This window comes from Nomia melanderi, chromosome 13 (genome assembly GCF_051020985.1).
Source record: "Nomia melanderi isolate GNS246 chromosome 13, iyNomMela1, whole genome shotgun sequence".
Taxonomy (NCBI): Eukaryota; Metazoa; Arthropoda; class Insecta; order Hymenoptera; family Halictidae; genus Nomia; species Nomia melanderi.
Window position 1 is genome coordinate 13,039,371 of NC_135011.1, and position 20,840 is coordinate 13,060,210.

Consider the following 20,840-nt stretch of genomic DNA (forward strand, 5'->3'; position numbering starts at 1 on the left):
GACGCTCGGTCTGTTAGTGATGGCATCAGTGACGCCTCAGTTTCGTCACGACCTTGTTCTTGGCGCGTCACGCACAAATAACGTAAGCGAAACAGAGTGCGATGAAGTGGAAATGTAACGAACATTGGCGCCGGATTTCGTTTCGGCGCGACGCACAATGTGGCTACTTGTGGACAAAATCCAAAAATTCGCGTATTCACATAACGAAAATTGAAGGTTACCAATCTGTTGCTAAGTACTGCCTGCTATACAAACTGATTTTTATTTCAAAAATTATTTTAAAAAATATTTACACTTTCATCTTGTATTCATTGTTAAATATATTTATACAGATTTTTAATAAGGGAAGATATTCTCCGAAGCATGTAGCTCTGATTTCACATAATTTTGTGCAAATAAATTCCGTTCTTCTATTTATATAACATTGGAACTGAGACGCAAAGTATCCATTGTCGTTTAAAAACTTCATAATATCCTTATAACGTAAAAAAATATAACCACCATATGTTTAGCTCTATGTCTTGCAGCTTTTGTCTGAAGCATTTTTTCTACTCATACTTTTTAAGTTATTGAGTTCTGTACAGAAAGCAGGCTTCGGAACGTTGTAGAAGCCGATGTTTACATCGACTTTTTCCTTTGACAAGATAATAGAGATTGGTATTGCTATTGGTTGGGGTAGTTTTTTCTTATCACTTGTACTTTATTATTGCCAAACAACCGCTGTATTCAGACTAGAAGAATTGTTGACAATTACAGTTCCCACCATCCAAAGAAACTTAAAAAAATTTACTTAAAAAACCCCAAAAAATTATGATGAAAACATCGATTTTTACAATATCCGTCATTTTTGTGAAAATTTGTGTTATTAGTGTAGTTTCTGTTCCAGACAATTCACCCATTATATCTACGAGCCTGATTTGCCGCAACGCGTTCATAGAAACGGCAGATAAATAACCGCCTCATGCTGACGCACATCTGCCTCGGATTTTTTAAAATTATTTTTGAAACTAAAATCGAGTCAGAATTATATTTAGTTATAATTTATATAGGAAAAAGTTGCTTAGAATTACGTTCCCGATAACATAGCCAAAAATCATAGAAATAGGTTAAATTTAAAATGCTAATGAACGGTATGTACAGTCCGTACCTTGACAAAGCTTCGGTTTAGAGCGGTCAGTTCAATCATTTTTTTAAATTTGGTGCGATGTAAGGTGTTATTGAGGAGACAGTAAAACACAATTCACACCGACGTTTTGCGTTCGCGGAAAGGTCAAAATCTGATATTTATTCGTATTTTTATACAGTGCGCTTGGACGATGTACTTTTTGGAGTTACGCGTCGGCGGTACGATGCTCCAGTTAATAATGGAATTTCTAGATGCCGTTTTTCTACTGTTCCAATCGAAAGTCGGATGTCGCTCGTCTTGTGTTGTATACCGCGCGCCGAAAATGCTTCAAAAATACTTAAATGTCGTCCGCCGCGTTCCTCTGTTTTACCGGGGTTATATACCCGGTTCAAAACAGAGAACCGGGGACGGACAAATCAATTAAAAACGTGGTGACGAAGTCGCTACATCACCTCCTTGCCAGCGATAACGCTATATACAATAAGTGTAAAATATATATACAGTATTTACATGTATTCTTACAAACTATTATGCCTTATACCTATCGGTAAACCTAATGACTCGTCCATAACGAGTTTTAATCGGCGCAGACTGTTTTAAAATACCTTTCGTTTTTTTATTCGTATTTGGTTGATTGGCTGCGCTTAATGGTAGACTCGGAAGTGTAGTTTCGGTTTCTGATTTGGAATGTTTTATATCTATATGCGCCGGTTTGAGTCAATCGATTGATACGGTTCTTTCCTGTGATCCTATTATAATAGTAAAATGTTTATCACTTCGTCTAATAACTTTGTACGGTCCGTCATACAACGGTTGTAATGATCGTTTTGTTGCATCCTGTCTTAAAAATACATGTGAAGCTGTTTTCAGGTCTTTATGAATGAATGTATTAGATGAACCGTGTCGTGATGCTGGTCGTGGTCGGATATTCTGCATGTTTCGTTTCAATTGGGTAACAAAGTCGGAACTTACGGTTTGCTCTCTATCAGACGTAAAAAATTCTCTTTGTAATTTCAAACTAGAACCATATACCATTTCTGCTGGAGTTGCTTGAATATCGTCTTTATATGTGGAACGTATGCCTGGCAAAACCAATGGAAGTATTTCAACCCAATTTTCTGTTTCGTGACATCGGATGGCTGATTTTAACTGTCTGTGTAATCTTTCCACCATACCATTAGCTGCAGGATGGAAAGCTGTAGTGTGGACATGATGTGAACCAAGGCATCGAGTTAACTCTTTAAAAAGTTGTGACTCGAATTGCCTTCCTTGGTCACTAGTAATAAAATTTGGAACTCCAAAATGTGATAGCCAGCCATTCAAAAGAGTATTTGCTACTATTTCGGCTAATACATCTTCCATAGGTATAGCTTCTGGCCAGCGAGTAAATCGATCTACGCAAGTGAAACAATATTTAAAACTTTGTGAACTCGGTAATGGACCAACAATATCGATATGTATGTGATTAAAACGTGCGCTGGGTACTGAGAAATTACCTACGGGTGACTTTGTGTGTCGTGTAATTTTATTTTTCTGGCATTGAATACATTCTTTGGACCACTTATTACAGTCTTTGTTTACTGAAGGCCAGATGAAACGGTCGGTTATTAATTTTCGAGTGGATTTAATACTAGGGTGCGATAATCCATGTAAACTGTTAAAAATTCTCTTTCGCAGATCCTTCGGTACGTATGGGCGGATACTAGAGGTGGAGATATCGCAAAAGACTTCTACATCACCTTCACTGGTTGGAAAACGTATTTTCTTTAATTCAAGGGCTGTCTCAGACAGTAAGAAGCTTCGAAGTTCTTCATCTGCCTGTTAAGACAGAGCCATTTCTGTATGGTTGACCACTTTGCTTATTTGTTCAACTCGTGATAGTTGGCATAAAACATGCCAACGGTTGCCAGGTGCCATCTACCCATTGCTGAAGCGCCGTTCCCATCGCATAATCTGATGCATCGACACTGATGCAGAGTTTCGCACCAGGTAGTGGATGCGTTAGGAGGGTAGCTTCTGCCAGGGCTTCTTTTACCTGCTTGAAAGCTATTGTTGCGTCGGTTGACCATATAATTTCGGGATTACCACGAGGAGGTGCACCTTTGAGTAAATCTGTTAAAGGAACCAGTAATCTAGCTGCATTTGGAATAAAACGACGGTAAAAATTGATCATTCCCAAAAATCTTCTGAATTCCTTTACGTTTTTAGGCTGTGGAAACTTTACAATTGAATTTACTTTTTCAGAGTTGGGATTTGTTCCTTTTGCGTTAACAGTATAGCCCAAAAATTCTATGGTATCTTGACCAAATATGCATTTTGCAGGATTAATGACAATACCGTAATCTTGAAGTCGTGCGAACAGTTGACGGATATGAGAAAAATGTTCTTCTTCGCTAGAAGAAGCTATAAAAATATCGTCTAAATACGCGTAACAGAAATCCAAACCATGTAAAACCTCGTTTATAAACTTTTGGAATGTTTGAGCGGCGTTCATTAAACCAAACGGCATTTTCGCATACTCAAACAGACCAAAGGGTGTGGTAATTGCTGTCTTTTCTATATCTGACGGTTCGATCGGGATTTGGTGATAAGCCTTGACAAGGTCTACCTTTGAAAAAATGCGTTTTCCAAACAGTGAGTGGGAAAAATCTTTTGTGTGGGGTAATGGATATCGATCGGGAACTGTACGTGCGTTTAAAGCTCTATAATCACCACACGGTCTCCAGCCTTGATCCTTTTTAGGGACTAGGTGGAGAGGTGAGGCCCACGGGCTCTTCGACGGTCGGATTATGCCTTCTAACAACAAATACTCGAATTCCTGTTTAACTATCTTTATCTTATCGGGAGTTAATCTGCGCGGTTTTGCGAAAACTGTGGGACCCGGTGTTACTTTAATGTGATGGGTGATTCTATGTTTCGCAACTACACCTGCGCGTGTTGGAATAGTAATATTTTTATATTCGGCAAGGATCTTATGGTACGGAGAGTCGTCGGCAATTGTTTTGATACAATTTAAATCCGCGACACCCAATTGTCCTTGGATCGACAAATTTGTCGTATTGTCGACAATCGCTTATTTCTAATGTCTACCAGCAAGCCGTAATATTTTAATAAATCTGCGCCGATTATGGGTTTTGAAATATCCGCGATGATAAAAGTCCATTTTATAACGCGCCGCAATCCAAAATTTAGGTTTAAAACAATATCGCCATACGTCGAGATGGTCGAATCGTTCGCGGCATATAAAACAAATGTCGACTTTGGGGGTTGCCCTCTTACTAAATTACGCGGGTATACACTTATGTCGGCACCGGTATCAATAAGGAACTGTACCTTATTCTGCTTGTCGGTTAAAAATAAGCGGCTAGTAGAGGGATCGACAGGCTCTGCCGCATCTAGCGTCGATCGGCTTCGTTTCCCTGTTGCTGGACGTATGTGCAGGACGTTGTACATCTCGTCGACTTGTCTCCGAACCTCCGGTGGTACCAGCACACTCCTGGTTGGGATAGGCTTGGGCTGCGGCTACGGCTGCGATTGCGACTCCATCGTCTCCATCTTCCACGTCCTGGACCACGGAAGTTGCTTCTACTTTGCCGTTGGTTCATTTTTAATTCGGCAATTTCTTGTGTGAGTCGAATTACTTGCTCGCACAACGCTGCTATTTCCGTATTCGGAGTGACTGCTGCGCAATGTCCGGTCGGTGTCATTTCATTTATTTTGTCCACTAGAGTTGCCATCTTGTTCACCGGTTCGTCCATTCGGGTGGCTAAGACTGTCCCCATGGATGCTGGGAGTCGATTCATCTACATTGTCCTCAGGAAATTTTCCGACAATGTATTGTCTCCGGCTAATGTTTTTAAATGTCGCAAAAATTGCGACGGTGTCCTGTCACCAATTTCCTTCTGTTCGAGTAACTGCTTAATACGTTGTTCCTCGGATTTGGATAATCGGCGGATGAGTTCGTCTTTGAAGCGGTCGTATTTTCCGGTTGCTGGGAGATTGTTCACCACGTCCTCGACTTCTTGTAGATACTTCAGTTCTAATTGGGACATGGCGTAATAAAACTTGGTCATGTCTGCCGTAATTCCATTCAACGTGAACTGAATTTCGAGTTGACGAAACCATAACGATGGATTGCTGCTCCAGAAGGGTGGTACTTTTATTGACACCTTGTTTACTTCGCTTGATGCGAGTGTAGCACTGGTTGATGCTTGTTCACCCCCGTTGTTAGCCATCGCAATCACAACACTAAACTTTCAACTTTTTAAAACTTATCGAAAATTACGTCGGCGGTTACCACTTTGGTGTGATATAAGGTGTTATTGAGGAGACAGTAAAACACAATTCACACCGACGTTTTGCGTTCGCGGAAAGGTCAAAATCTGATATTTATTCGTATCTTTATACAGCGCGCTTGGACGATGTACTTTTTGGAGTCACGCGTCGGCGGTACGATGCTCCAGTTAATAATGGAATTTCTAGATGCCGTTTTTCTACTGTTCCAATCGAAAGTCGGATGTCGCTCGTCTACTGTTGTATGCCGCGCGCCGAAAATGCTCCAACAATGCTTAAATGCCGTCCGCCGCGTTCCTCTGTTTTACCGGGGTTATATACCCGGTTCAAAACAGAGAACCGCGGATGGACAAATCAATTAAAAACGTGGTGACGAAGTCGCTACATTGAGAATTTGTCGAATGCGTGTGTGTTGTATGTTCTTAAACGTTGTCAATGTTTGTATACACCGAATGGATTGATATAATCAAGACCGTGATTTTAAAAGTACTGACTTTTCAGGAATTCGACCGATTTATGAACTGTTTTCAAACTGTGCTCTTGTTATTGCATGCACTAAACGTTTTCTAATAAATCGTTGTGCAATTTTAATTGTTCAAAGGCTATAATAATTTTTCGTTTTAATTGTTCAACGCTTGTTATATTATAATATTCGAAATATAAATATAAAAATATAATGCTGGAAGTGTTTGATCAATTGATTATACTCTCCAATATTAATGGTAATTATACATAATCGCCGTTAATTATGTACAATCTACACTTTATTGTATTGCCCGCGACACAAACATAAATAAGGCCAGTACTACTATGTTACCAAAAAATATGACTACAAAAAATTAAGATTTTTGGGGGGTTCTGCTGAATACTGCCTACGCACATTTGAAGATTAATATTAACTCTTTTTAACACCGTGTATAATAAATGAAATATTCCTTGTGTACGTAAATTACTTTTTCATTGTATGTTTTACCTTTAACCCTTTGTTTTACAGTACCCTCTTCATTCGCGTTAAAGATTTCAAATAGAATTTAACAAATACAAATGTCACATAATTCTCCCACGTCCGAATTGATTATTATTTTTCTATTATTATAATAAGCATTTATCTGGTCCTTTTGTGTGTAATACTATACTTTTTACTTATGCAGTACTTTGAAGCTTCTTATTAGTAAAAACTCTCTATATAACAAGGGTAGGTATCGGACTCAGAATTCCAAAAAATTATGAAACTTTGTGTAATTAAAGTAAATCAAGCTCAATTTCCAAATCAACCACCTTCAAAATTAAAATTTTGAAAAATTTGAACATTTAAAAAATTTTATTCTACAATTTTATAGAGGTAAAAGAACAATGTATTTTTTCTGTCGCGATGTAAGGTGTTATTGAATACTCGCGACAAATATGTTTGCAAGTTATTTATTTATGTAAACGAGTGTTCGGAGGCAGAACGGGTAATCTGCTTCCTCGCGCCTTTCCGCTTTATTTATCTTCGTCTTCGGAAAGGCGTTACCCCTTGGAAACTTTGAGGGTGGAGCTAATTTCCTTCTCCAACGTCGCCTCGATTTTTTGGCAGGGGAAAAATTGTGAATTTCTAATTCGGAATCTTTTTCCCGAGCCGCGGTGACCGTGCGGCCGAAGAAGCCTTAACGGGACATGGCTGGTAGCGTTTATGGTAGGGTAGTCTATTCAGCTACGCACGTGTAAAAAGTGTAAAATATTTTCGCCGACTTACAGACTTTAGGGTAGGCTTAATTGCCTATACCTAAACGTCTATAAGTCGTCAATGCTATTTCCTACCAACGCTGCGAGCCACGTACCGCTACATTTTGTTTAAACCTCCTTTTCCTATCTCTTACCATTTGTAAGATAATCCACGAGAATTAAAAATTTGCATCTTCTTCAAGGGCTGGTTTCACCCCTTCAAAATGAAATTCGACATGAAAGAAATTGCAATTTATTAGGCGTGACTTACTTCACTTATACACGAAGTTTCATCATTTTTCGAAATTCAGGTTCGATACGGTTCGGAATAGTTGTAGGAATTGGGGTCGAAAATAAAGTTTCAATCGATTTCAACCGATGCAAATACGCAATATGAGCTATTCAAATTGTGTGATTTATTCGTTTACCAATATTATGAAACCGAAAGACTTACATAATCAAGTAAAAATATAACTTTTTTAAACATTTCTTTTATATTCATTTTTTTTCTAGCAACAAAATTATTATATCCTATTTGTTTTTGTTACCTGTTACAATTTGGTTTAATAAATGTTTTGATTTGAAAGAAAAGATTGTATTAGGTACTATCAATTTTATGCTGCATTACAATCATAGTTATTCTCAGACATGTGAGGAATGTTTTGGTATTTTTGTTTGTGATCGAATGAAATATTTCCTCTTCATTTTCATAAACATGAGGGGTAATATCTCAGTACATCCCCATAGTAACCGATTTTAATAAAACCTTGAGATATTGCAAGAATTGCACATTCTGAACAACTTTTTTGCTTTGCAAAAAATGTCGCTGGCATTCAGTTTCCGAAATAATCGCGAAAAACTTTTGCTACCACTACATTGAATTCTTTATAAGTGAGCGCGTCTGTGAGACAAAGCAAGCATAACAGTGCGGTCGTCGCAGCCGCTGCGACTTACATCCATTAGCATACATTTTCTGGGGTTACATATATGTTTCCCGGCAAGAGTTAAAACAGTTCCAGTCAATGGAGACAAGTTTATACTTTTCGTCGTACATATAAGAATGAATTTCATTTCGATAATAGATATCAGTATAAGTAGGATTAGTTTTTTTTGGAATGGGGAGAGGGTATATACTACTGCTCTTTCATCTATTCTTTTATTTTATAGTTGTGAAAATTCTTTTAGTATGAATTCGACGATTTTTTATAAAAAGCGAAAGAGTACGACAGTTTTTAATAAAAGTTAAAGAAGTTCTCTATTTTCTATTGTACACATTTTCGGAATCTATTCAAAGAGAATGAACAGAATACGAGGTAACGCAGTCTAACCCTAAAATTATTCATTTCTATTACACCCTACACTGGCCGGGTGTTGCTCATTGTTCATGATCGTGAGTTTTTACTTATTATCTTCCTTTATTATCCAATATGAAAATTCTTTTTCGGAAGCAACCAATAGAAAATTTCCAAAAAAGAAAGTAACCAATAGAAACTAAATGTCACCGACATTTTTTTCAAAGGAAAAGGTTGTTAAAAATTTGTACTTCTTACAATAAGTAATGGTTTCATTAAAATCAGTTATTGCAGGGATGTACTAAGATATTACCAAATAAGGAAGATTCTTTGGACTTTTATTATATTTAACTTAATTTAATTTTTCGAAAGAATGATATTATTGTACTCTTAATTACAATGAAGCACCGATTTCTTGCTGCGTCAAAACAATATTTTCATTAAATCATTTACGTATTAAAGGAACATCTTATTTTAAACTTGTAAGCAATGTATTAGGCGAAACTGGCAATAGCAGATAGCTGAAAGAAACGAGGATTTAACCCTTTGCGGTCGAATGCCATCATTATGGCAATTTCAATCTTTGATATCTAAAATGGAAAGCTGCAAATGTATAAATTGATTTATTCGAATAATGAGAAATTAATGTGTGCTTGTTCTTCCCTACGGCAAAATACTTACAAGAAAAGGTATTGAATCTGGAAATTCAAAAATTTATGAAGTTTTGTGTATAAGTAAAGTAAGTCAAGCTTAATACATTGCAACTTTTTTCGTGCCGAATTTCATTTTGAAGGAGTAACCCACCCGTGGTTTTATTTCCCGTGTATTACTTTGAAAACGGTAAAAGATACCGAAGCAAAGTTTAAACAATAAATACATTATTCTTTTACATTTAAACAATGAATACATGATTCTTTTACATGTATAAAATTGCAAAATAAAATTTTAGAATAAGTTCCAATTTTTCAAAATACAATTATATTCGTGTGAAAGAACAATGTATTTTTTACTGTTTTTAAGGTAAACCATATAAAAGAAAAATTAGCGTTTTCTTCAAGGGGTTTCACCCTTTCACAATTAAATTCCGCGCGAAAAAAATTGCAATTTAATAGGCTTAACTTACTCTACTTATACACAACATTTCATAATTTCTTGAATTTCCGAGTTCGATACCTTTCCCGGTTAGATGTACAATTTAATTTCTTATGAGAAGAATTTATAAAGTTTTTTTAAAATCTCGTCCGCAAAGTATTCATTATTCAGGGTGCAAAGAGGTACGTCTCTTCTTACATGCATTTTCGATAGAAATATGCTATTTATAATACAACCATACGGTAATTAATCAATGCCCCAAATAAAACGTACATCGAATCACCCCTCATAGCCCTATGCCGACCCAAGTGGTAACTCTCTATCAGCACATAGTATTTACTTAGATCATGCAATTTTATATGTACATGTAATTTGGTTTCTTTTGAGATTCAATGTAGAGTACATCATTATTTTTTACTTTAATATGATAAAAATAATGTTGATAGGAAAGTCTGAGACACATTGAAAACACTAATGATTTTGTCTTACAAAAAATATGTAATATGTCTACTTTCGCAAAATTTTACAAAACGTGCAGGATCACAATATATTCCATTATGCAGGATATAGTAGTGGTAATCTATGTGACTATACAAATAAATGAAACGGATGACTGCATAATTTACATTACTTATACAATACATATAGCTTCTTTTTTATTGCAATGACCAACAAATTTATGTTTCTTCTAATTAACTACGGTTTCGTTAAAAGAAGTTGAATACTGTCTTTAAAACAACTTACTGAACGACATGGGTTTAATATTCACGATGATGGCGTCTCTATCATATTCAACAATCTATATTATAAATTACATTGTATAGAATAACATTAAGGGATTCCATACTTCTGAACCCTTGAAAAATACCAGAAGTTTAATAACTTCCTTTTTATATGCAAATTAACATTTTGTTACAAAATCAATATATAGGTTTTATTGTACGGGACTTATATAATATTTGCTAAAAATTAAAATTCAATTTCTCTAGATACAAGAACATGGCAGCTGCTTTTCCAAATTCATTTTTGCGAAGTACCGTTTGCGATACCAGATATATTTGCAAGGGGGTTTATTTAAAATCATTTACTTTAATTTTAGATTAAACTACATAAAAGAATCTAGTCATCATTGAAGGTGATTTTGACAAAATCATTTTTGTATAAAACCAGTTTTTTAAAAAATCGGTCGAGTAGTCTCTGAGATATTTTTGGTACCATTTTTCAAACTCCGTTTTGAGAACGTGTTATGATATCGGTTTCGGTTCTTAAAATAGTTATAAATAACTGAAATAGAGTCGCAACTGTTATTATGTAGGTATATCGGTTCTGACTCTTGATAACCGATATTATATCAGTCCTAAATCGATTTTACATATAACTGTTATTTTTCGGTTCCGCATTTCAGCTTTAGTTCGGTTCTACGTAATACATATATGATACACTGTATATTTTACAATCCAAAAATAATGATGTATCATTTTAGGGTATACAAAGAGTCTCGTAACTGACCGTACAAGCGAGCAGGGAGAGATTCTACGTGAAGAACTAAATTGAAAATGTAGAATGAAATTTTTCCATATGAAGCTTTGTTTTCGACGTATTTCACTGTGGATCACCTCCATTCTTGTTCTTAAACATTGTCAACGTTAGTATACACCAAATGGATCGATAATCGAGACTGCAATTTTAAAACTACTCATTTTTCAAGAATTCGTCTAATTTATGAACTGTTGGAACTGATGTCTACGCTGTTGCAAACACAACTGTGCCCTTCTTATTCAATTGTACCGAACGTTTCATTATCATTATGTATCATTATACAATTTTAATTGTTCAAACGCTATAATAGCTTTTTATTTTAATTGTTCAATGTTTGTTATGTTATCAGTACACACAATCGGCTTGACATGACCCACAAATAAAAATCTGAAGATAATAGGTCCAGAGACCGTGGCGGCCAAGGTGTTTGGCCATCGCGGCCAATCAAGTAGTGATAATTTTCATTTAAATAGGGTCTTACTTCTCGACTATATTCACTGTATTTCGAAAATTAAAAGCTCTGTTCCATAAACATAAAAAGAAAGTAGAACAGGTACAAGAGATACCATTATGTTGATAATGTTTGTAAATATTACAGAAGCACAGAAATACTCTCCTACTCAGGAAAGTAAGATTGTGAAATCCGTAGAACTAAACCTGAATCAAGCGCATTTTTTTGGAAACAATGCTTCACGTGAAAAAATTTTATTCTTTATTTTCGATTCAGTTTTTCACGTATAATAATCCCCCGTTCGCTTGCACCACTAGTTACGCAACACCCTGTGTATCACGTAGAAGACTTCTTAAATCAAAATTTAAACACAGGGTACGTTTTTGTAAGATAATTTTATTTTATTTGATAACAAACCATAAACTTAACTTGCTACTAATATCAACTTCATTCATTAAACTAGTGAAATGCTAATTGAAATCGAAGTTCAAGTCATTGTTAGTAAGAAAACTACACGAACGTTCTCCGGTATTTAATATAACTGAAATGTAAAATCAAAATATAGAACTGAAATGAAGAATCGAAAAATAACAATTATAGAACTCATATATGTAATATTAGTTCTAAAGACTCGAAACCGAAACCGATGTAGCTCAGAATTGATATACCACATAACAGTTATTAATTTATCACGGTTTTCCATAACTGTCTCAGTCGAAACCAATATATACCCAACAGTTTCAAACAATTATTTTCGGAACCTTTTCAATCCCAATCTGGTTCAAAGTTTCGCTCATATGTTACCACTGATACGATCTCTCGAAAATACTGGAGATTTAATTTAGGTAGTTTTACAAATTTCTGAATAAAACTGGGAAAATATTCTAGAAGGGTTGCACTACCAGAATATACAGTTTTTGAAAAATCAATTTATTTCATCTAATCAAAAGTGTGTAACCCCTTAAATCATTTGTACTGTAGGGAGATCACTTGATGGCTAGGTTGAGGAATATGGGTCTGATTGGTCAGTTCTTATCTTTCTTATAATACTAATTTATTATTCGTCAATACGATTGCGCGTAGCCAATAAAAACTATAAACAGAACACAGAGTGAAAGACCCTTCTTGCCCCTGTACCGTACCGCCAAACATCAAGTCATTTTCCTACAGTATTTGGAGTAAACACGATAATTAACATTCGTATAAATACCTACTAATAAATGCCATTCTGTTCTGAATCGGTATCATACTTCGCAGTGAAACACATTGGAAGGAAGGAATAGCTTATTAGGTTTCGAGCAAGCATAGCATTCTATCTTACGATAAACTTCGCAACCAACCATGTACCAATTTTTTAATTAGAGCTAGCAGAACTAGCTTTCTCGTTTGCTTACGTTTCCTAGGATCGGTCACTGTCGTTGTTCCCTTTTCGAATATATAGGTTACAAAATCGTCGTAAGCGTTAACATAATTAACGTTAAAATGTCCTCGCAAATATAACACGTATCTCAATCCACCTGCATGTCTCTTATCGTTCGACAAAGGAAAGCTGATGTTATTATCCCGAACGTCTGAAACGTACATGTGTAATAAATTTGATTAAGGATCGAGATTGAGTGCGCTTTAAAGAAACGTACTTGAATACCAGCCATCGCCATGCCCAAAAATACTAAGGTGAAACTCTCGTACTGCAACCAACCAGTGACCTTATCGAGACAGCCCTATAAGCATTTAGAAACATGAAAAGGTGTAACAATTCGAAAAATATATTAATCGCATGTAATTGTTTCAATATACAGAAATATTCTACAAATTATATATAATAGTATATAAAAATATTGTGAAAGATTGCAATGAACATCATGCTATTATACGACGTTGTTAGTTTTATTTAACCTTTCTTACATTTTTTAACATTTCTGTTAGAATTGTCATATATTTTAATATCTGACAAGGAAAGGTATCGAACCCTGAAATTCAAAAACCCATGAAATTTTGTGGGTAAGTAGAGTAAGTCCAGCCTAATAAAAACATTCGAACTTTTTTCCCGTGGTTTATCTTGGGAACGGTAAGAGATAGCGAAACAAAGTTTCAACAAAAAATACATTGATCTTCCACGTCTATAAAACTGCAAAATAAAATTTTTTATACTGTTCAAATTTATAAATATTTTGAAAATAACTTAATTTTAGACAAATTTTGTTTTACAATTTTATAGATGTCAAAGGACAATGCGTTGTTTGTTTAAAATTTATTTCGCTATCTCTTACCGTTCTCAAGATAATCCATGGGAAAAAAATTTGTATTTGTTTCAAGGGATGGCTTTACCCCTTCAAAGTGAAATTCGGTATGGAAAAAATTGCAATGTATTAGGCTTGACTTACTCTACTTAGACACAAAATTTCATACGTTTTTGAATTTCTGGGTTTGATACCTTTCCTTGTAAGTGGTATCTAAAATAATGATAACATAATGTTTTAGTATAATCTTGTTTGAAAAATTTAAAAAACTGTACATATATAATAAAACAAAAGTCTTTGTGTGGAATTAATTAAACATTTCCGAATACTTGAGGATTTTTATATTTCTGATTAAAGTATTCAATCATTCTAATAGCGGCAAGAGATATAATTTCAACGCATGAAACATGCTATAATTAAACTTCATATAAAAGAATTAAATTTAAAACATACTCTAGTAGTTTATTAATGTTCAACTATATGCATTAATTAAGGATACACTGCCGGTCAAAAGTTTAGGATCACTTGATACGTAACGTCACAAATTAAAGATTATATATCTTACAAGTATATAAAATATAATAACAAACATTATATATCCTTATATTTGACTAATACACGTATGTCCATATTCCTTTATCATACACAAAAATTCCACAATAAAAGTTGTTTACAGAACATGAAAGTTTTCCTTTTAATCGATGTATTCGTTTCGAACGTTTGACTGACAGTGTACATTATGCAGAGATGAAAAAAAGTCGTACGGAAGGAATGCGGGTCTTAGTGGTCAAAGTAAAAGAAGGCATGCTATATATCGCGAAGTCCTTACGTATATAAAATAGTCCTCTTACCTTTTTTTTATAAAACAAAGTAAAGTTTCCTACTTTTTCGAAAATATTCTGATCAACTATACAATTAACTTACATACCTCTTTATGCCGATATCCATCGTGGCCTTCTTTATCATCCACTTGACATGCTACTTCATCTTTTGGTTTTGGATTTAGCCATGGTTTCTCGGTCTTCCATAAAGAGAACAAAAAATTTTAATGTGATCTATTTATATGAATTACAATCGAATTACTTACATTTTTATTAAATACTCTTGAAACGACGCTCATAGGACTGCCAGTATTTTTCACCTAATAAATAATAATTCTATTCTTAATATTGTTAATATTTGTTGATTTATATTAACACGTTGAAAAATGAAGTATATAATATTACATGTAGGTAAAAAGCCGTTCGAAACATTGGGTCATCGTTCAATAATATAAAATAATATTGGAGTAAGCTGACAGTAGAACCGATTTTTATAATATTGAAAACGTTATAGGAATCCACGTTTTTAACAACTTCTTCCTCTAACAAAAAAGCTATGCTCTTTTAGTTTCCAAGATAATCGCATAAAACTTTCGCGACCACTACACAATTGTGCTCATTAGCTACGAGCATAAGAGATGAACTATAGTAAACTATCAAACGTGCGGCTATACTTGTGACCGTTTAAAGATTTCTGTACACAAGAGACTTGTCTCAAGGCAACTGACTTGGTAATATACTGTTAAGCAATGCCGTGATGTGCACCAGAACAACACGGGAGTAAGAAGGTTCTTGCTCTGAGTGTTTTGTTTATACTTTTGATTGGTTATTTGATTGGCCATGTTGACGAATAGAAAATTATTATTCTGAATAAAATGAGATCTGACCAATCAAACTCGCATTTCTCAGTCTATTCACCACGTGATCTCCCAATAGATCATCCTACCAATATACAATACAATTCAATGTAGTGGTTACGAAAGTTTCTCGTAATTATCTTAAATGTGGCCAATGTTTTTGTCACAGGAAAAACATGGTTTAAAACATCGATTTCTACGACGTATGTCAATTTTATGAAAACCAGCTACTTTGCCCATGAATTATAGTATTATCAAATTTTTTATAGAAAAATATGTTAGGTAATTATTCGGAGTCATAGTCACCTGATCCATTTTGATGTCCTACAAATATTTTGTTGAAGACATGATTTTGAACAATTTTTCCCTATACCGGTTACCGCCACTCGGCTTTAAGGAGAAGTTGTTTAAAATCATGCCTCCAAAAATATATTTCAAGGACATCAAAATCGATGAGATGTTCATTCCTCCGAATAATTACTGCACAGTGCTGTCATCGTCGTTATCGTCGCCGTCGCCGTTTTTGTTGTTATTATGGCTATTAATATTATTTATTTACATAACCGTTTGTACACTACCGTCTATTGTAAGTATAGACTAGTGAGTCACTTCTCTTCCATTACTTTACTGAATTACCTCTTTCTTACCTACATACTATTCACATCTCACATTAGCTCTATCGACCACTACGCTAAAAGTGGACAGAGGAAAGGGAACTCTTCCACTCACGAAGCTCGGGGCGCCTCGGTTTTCGACGCATGGTCATTGTTGACGCGCGGTAATAACAAAGGAAAATTCTCTATAATTTCGTCTCACTCCGTTGTATTCTGCCTTGCTTCTGTCGTTTGTTATTGCCGTTCACCAATAATCCGCAGGCATGAAAAGCCAAAGCGGTCCGAGCTTGGTGAGTGGAAGAGTTCCCTTGCCCCTGTGCATTTTTAGTTTGTTGGTCGATGGAGCCAACTTGAGAGGCGTATAGTACTGGGTTCTAACGATCATAATCGAATTATTCGGTTTTTAATCACTACTACATTTACACATACTTATATTAACTGCTAATATAGTATGTAGCAATTAAAGTCTACCAATTACACAGCGTCTACATTACGCGCAGATAAGCTATATAGATGAATACTGTCGAAACATTTAACATGAATTTGGGATATAAACGCCTATGAACGGTTTGCTATAATTGTAATAATGTAGAGCATTTTGGAAAAGACTGTAGATCGCACGTAACATGTAAAAATTGAGAGCTATTAGGTCATAGCAAAGATAATTATTATCTACACGTAACAAAAATAAGCGAAAATTGAATGCCTGGAACAAGAAATTAGTGGACGAGTTAAGCCTGGGGTACGAAAAATGAAATCTGTTTTACCTATGAAGCGCTAGTTATTTTCGGAATGTTAAAGTTTACGCATAATTTATTAAATCATTGTCGAAGTTATAACGTAAGGGGATACTGTGGTCATGGTACAAAGAATAGACTACGCATTCAGATGAGTTCAAGAAAAACTAACACAACCCATCTTGACAAATTCGACCTAAGTAGGATTTGTTTGTTTGGCTTATAATTTAGGGCCATCGCGTACGGCAACGTGTTACAGAATACGTTCAAAAAGAAAGATTTATAGTCTCAAATTGGTAGATAGTGGTTAAAAATTCAAGAATTTACGTTTAAAATCGGATACAAGGTAAATTCAAGAATGGGACACGCGAATCGACTGTTTTGAAAAGCAGAGCAGATTGTTGAGAAGTGCGTCTTAAAAAACGATAAGCTATATAGACGATTTCCTGATAAGATGTTACGCTGGATAATGACTAAGAATGTTCATTTACAAGTTTGTAGGTTATGTTATGACTTGTAGCATAAGTACTTCTGAGTCTGATTTATTTTTTCTGGATCTCAATGAAGATAATTAACGATAGAGGTACGGTGTTCACGTCGAGAACATTCGACAAGTTTTGTGGAATCCACGACACAGGTGACAAACTGTCTTCCCCCAATGTAGTGACTTTCGATTATCTGTTACCCTATCTACTATCCAGGATGATTTACAGAGAAACTTTCAGAGAAATTATGTTAGCTAAAATAATGTGGTTCAAGAAGAGCTTTACGATGAGCTTTTTGATTATATCAAATTTGTTGGCAATCCTATTTTTTAGAGTTATCAAGGTCACTTTCAGTACACGCACATTACGAAACACTACTAACACTTCACGTTCAATATATTATTAAATGTGTCGCAAGGTACAGAACGAAATGTTTACAAACAGTACGCGAGGGATCAAGTCAATAATGATTAATACTAATCTATCAACAGCTCTAGAAAGTGTACAAGAGCGTGGCTTGCTATTCCTCTTTAATAATCCTTAATAATCTTGCAAAACTCTTTCAACTGTGAGTTTTTTCAATCTTGTTAGATTCAGAAAAAAATATTTGTTATGATGCTTGTTGAATTCGTCTCAGTGTCTCCTAAAAGATGGGTCAAAGAAAATCGTAGGTTTACTTGTAAAAAATTGAAGGTAACCTTGATAACTTTGGAAAAAGAGGGTTGAACAGCTCTATGTAAATAATATATCATACAAATTGGAGACTTTTATACATTTATATTTGTGAAGGTGCCTAGCCTGCTTGCAATTACGTCATGCATAACTAAGTGAGAAGGGAAAAGTAAGTATGGGGGAGCGTAACTCTCGCCGACCCGATCGTGAAGGGAAAGAGCCTTGGTGGTTCGCGAGCTCCAACTTCGACACTCCTAACCTAGATTATTGAATTAGAGTTAGCTTTGCAGCTTAAACACTAAAACTACTTTGGTAATTATTTACTTTAATGACTTTGACCTTCGCATATATTGTTAAGGACACGATTCTGAGTAACTATTTCTAATAATTTAATTGACGATTGCTTATAGTTCTTGACCTATTCATTAAAAAAGTTTCGGTATTTTGTTGATTGCGCTGTTCAACTCGATTTTTTATTTGCAATAGACACTAGATGATTCTTATAGAGACCCTTGTTTTAAATACAGATCTGAAAACCAATTTGCTAGATCATCCTTAGTTTTCGAAAAGTATGGGTTTTTCGATTCTTGGAAAGAAACAGGCATTAAGATATACGAAAAAATTAAAAACGTTAGGAAGTTAAATTTGCCGTGAAAAATACAGGAGATTTTCCTGAATATTTAACTATAAAAAGTTTGAATATTTCGTGTCATTTAATACTTGTAAATGATGATCAAATTTAGACAATGGGCAGATGTGAATACTTTGTACGCACTTTTGTTACATTTTTACGAAAAGTGAGTTGGTAAGTTGGTACGAGTATGCTACACAGAATAGGATTCTGCAGACATTTCTGAGGAGGAAATTACCCGCAGAAAATGTGAGGACGATTTTGTTCAAAATATGCATTTCTACCAACATTTGCAATCTTATGAAGATAAATGGGATACGCTACTTGCGCTACTATTATCCTAAGTTCTGATAGAATAGAGTAATTTATGTTTCTTTAATTCTTATATGACTAATTCTCATTTGGAATATAAGTATGTAAGTAACTAGATTGTTGTCATTATATTCTATGAGCTGTCTTCTAGTGAAAAAATGGAAATATAGAGCTCCTTCTAGTGTAATGTGTCGTATTTCTAAATGCAATACGTAGTGTCATTATAACTACTGACAGCAACAGATAAGTATTCCTTTTTTCTTTTAGTTATTTTATTTTACTTTTTTGCAAAATTTGTGACAGCTTCGTATATGGTACAGTACATATGGAAGTAGAAAATATTATAATTTTATTCGGTTGAAGTGTTTTCTTATATGATTTATGCAATTAAATATTATTTGATTACCAAAATATAATGCACGTTCGGATGTTTGAAATTTTTGAAAGTTTGTTTGATACATTTAACCATTCTTTTTCTCGCTTCATTAGACCATTTCCTGTTACGATAGATGTAACATTCATGTAACACTAATGTTAGTAGCAGTAATAGTAACACTGTATACAAACTGGTAATGGTTTAGATATATATCACATTTTCTGCATGGTGTAACATTAATGATACATTCAAACATTTCCGTATAAATAACAAATTGTTGTACTGGGGATTTTTTACTTATTTTTACGACAACATATGGTCGAAACAATATTGATAAGAATTTAGTTAGTGAATGGCCATATTGCCGTTTGCGTTAGTGTTCTGTAAGTAATTATTCAATTCACAGCAGTGTATAAGTATCGCATATACTACTGAACAAATTGTTTCGTTTAATATGTATATGTTGTGATTTTTTTTGTAATTTCTTTTTATATATCATTTACAATTTTTAGTATTATTTCCCAGAATAATGTCTTACTTTATTTTTCACTAATAGGTATAATTAACTCGACAATCTCATAAATTGAAGTCTGAAAATAATTATATTGTTTTAAGAGTTGGCAAATCTCTTCAGATTTTTTCGAAAGGTATTAGTCGTGTAAGTAAAATCGTACAATATTTTTTTTAAATATTTGTTTATTACAATGTTATACACCTTTAAGCAAAATCTTAGTTTTCCATGACTTTATTTTGATTTTTAATTTTTATTGTCAAATGATACAAAAATTTACCTACAGTGTCATTTGTATATTAAATTAAAAACTATAATAACTATCTTAAAATTTTTTCAGATTTGTACAGTAATCACAACAATGAAAATTCAGGTCCGACCATAAACGGTCCAGGTTGTCGGAAATTATATTGCCGGTACAGTGGGGTGTTAATTTTATTTACTGACAAAGTTCAACATAAACACTATTTAAATTACTAAATTTTTTAAATCGTGGAAGCAATCATTTCCCAACGTTATTTAGTTCCATTAATTACAATATTTTTTACATTACTGTACTGTAGAATTCAATATAGTGATACTGAACATTTTTTTATTGTCTTGAAAATTAAAACAGAACAACCTTTTGTCACAGCGAAAAGTTGTTCAAAACATCGATTTCTAGAATATTTATCAATTTTATGAAAATCGGTTCCACTATCACTTTGTTCTTGTATTAACTGTAAATGTAATACCAAATGTTGTATATTTCTGAAACTAAGATCGATTGTAAAAAGAATGACTAAATATCACGGTTATGCATATATACTCAATTCTTGAATATTTGTAACAATAACAGTGTTCTTATTGAATTTTTTATCGTGAAAGGAAACTTCAGCATTAATAGAATAAGAATGTAATCTATAAATATTACTACAAATATAAAATTCATGTAAAATTTGGCAATCTCACGCGACAAAACTATGCGACATTATATCGGGTGTCATGTAACTGGTGATACAACAAATATAAGTCGAAAATATACAATACAATTTTTTCATATACGGCTTTGTTTTTAAAAAGTCGACTTTGAATATTCGCTGGGTAC

At 34.2% G+C, this 20,840-nt stretch overlaps 3 protein-coding genes across 6 annotated transcripts in view; all 3 read right to left on the reverse strand.

Moving 5' to 3' along the window:
* Positions 1–1,843: 1,843 nt before the first annotated feature.
* Positions 1,844–2,488, reverse strand: LOC143175236 (uncharacterized). Its single transcript, XM_076373369.1, has one exon. It carries the CDS (start codon positions 2,486–2,488, stop codon positions 1,844–1,846), a length of 645 nt encoding a protein of 214 aa, XP_076229484.1.
* A 2,441-nt stretch (positions 2,489–4,929) lies between these two features.
* On the reverse strand, positions 4,930–5,361 carry LOC143175237 (uncharacterized). The gene has a single exon (XM_076373370.1). The coding sequence runs from the start codon at positions 5,359–5,361 to the stop codon at positions 4,930–4,932; it is 432 nt and encodes a 143-aa protein (XP_076229485.1).
* Positions 5,362–8,432: 3,071 nt separating this feature from the next.
* The window catches only part of LOC116425649 (tetraspanin-11), a 51,049-nt gene continuing 38,641 nt past the window's right edge, over positions 8,433–20,840 (reverse strand). For 2 of the 4 annotated variants that reach the window (XM_076373298.1, XM_076373296.1), the window contains 4 exons: positions 14,825–14,878; positions 14,666–14,758; positions 13,135–13,218; positions 9,491–13,068 (listed from right to left, as the gene is read on the reverse strand). In XM_076373298.1, coding sequence (XP_076229413.1) covers positions 13,006–13,068; positions 13,135–13,218; positions 14,666–14,758; positions 14,825–14,878 — 294 coding nt within the window. In that variant the 3' untranslated portion in view covers positions 9,491–13,005. Of the gene's footprint in view, positions 13,069–13,134; positions 13,219–14,665; positions 14,759–14,824; positions 14,879–20,840 lie in introns of all 4 variants that reach the window. The other 2 variants (XM_076373297.1, XM_031973651.2) reach the window with 2 other exon arrangements.

What these genes read in the sequence shown, in the direction of transcription:
- LOC143175236 (XM_076373369.1), bottom strand. Translation starts at nt 2,488, where the DNA reads ATGGAAGATGTATTAGCCGAAATAGTAGCAAATACTCTTTTGAATGGC.
- LOC143175237 (XM_076373370.1), bottom strand. Translation starts at nt 5,361, where the DNA reads ATGGCTAACAACGGGGGTGAACAAGCATCAACCAGTGCTACACTCGCA.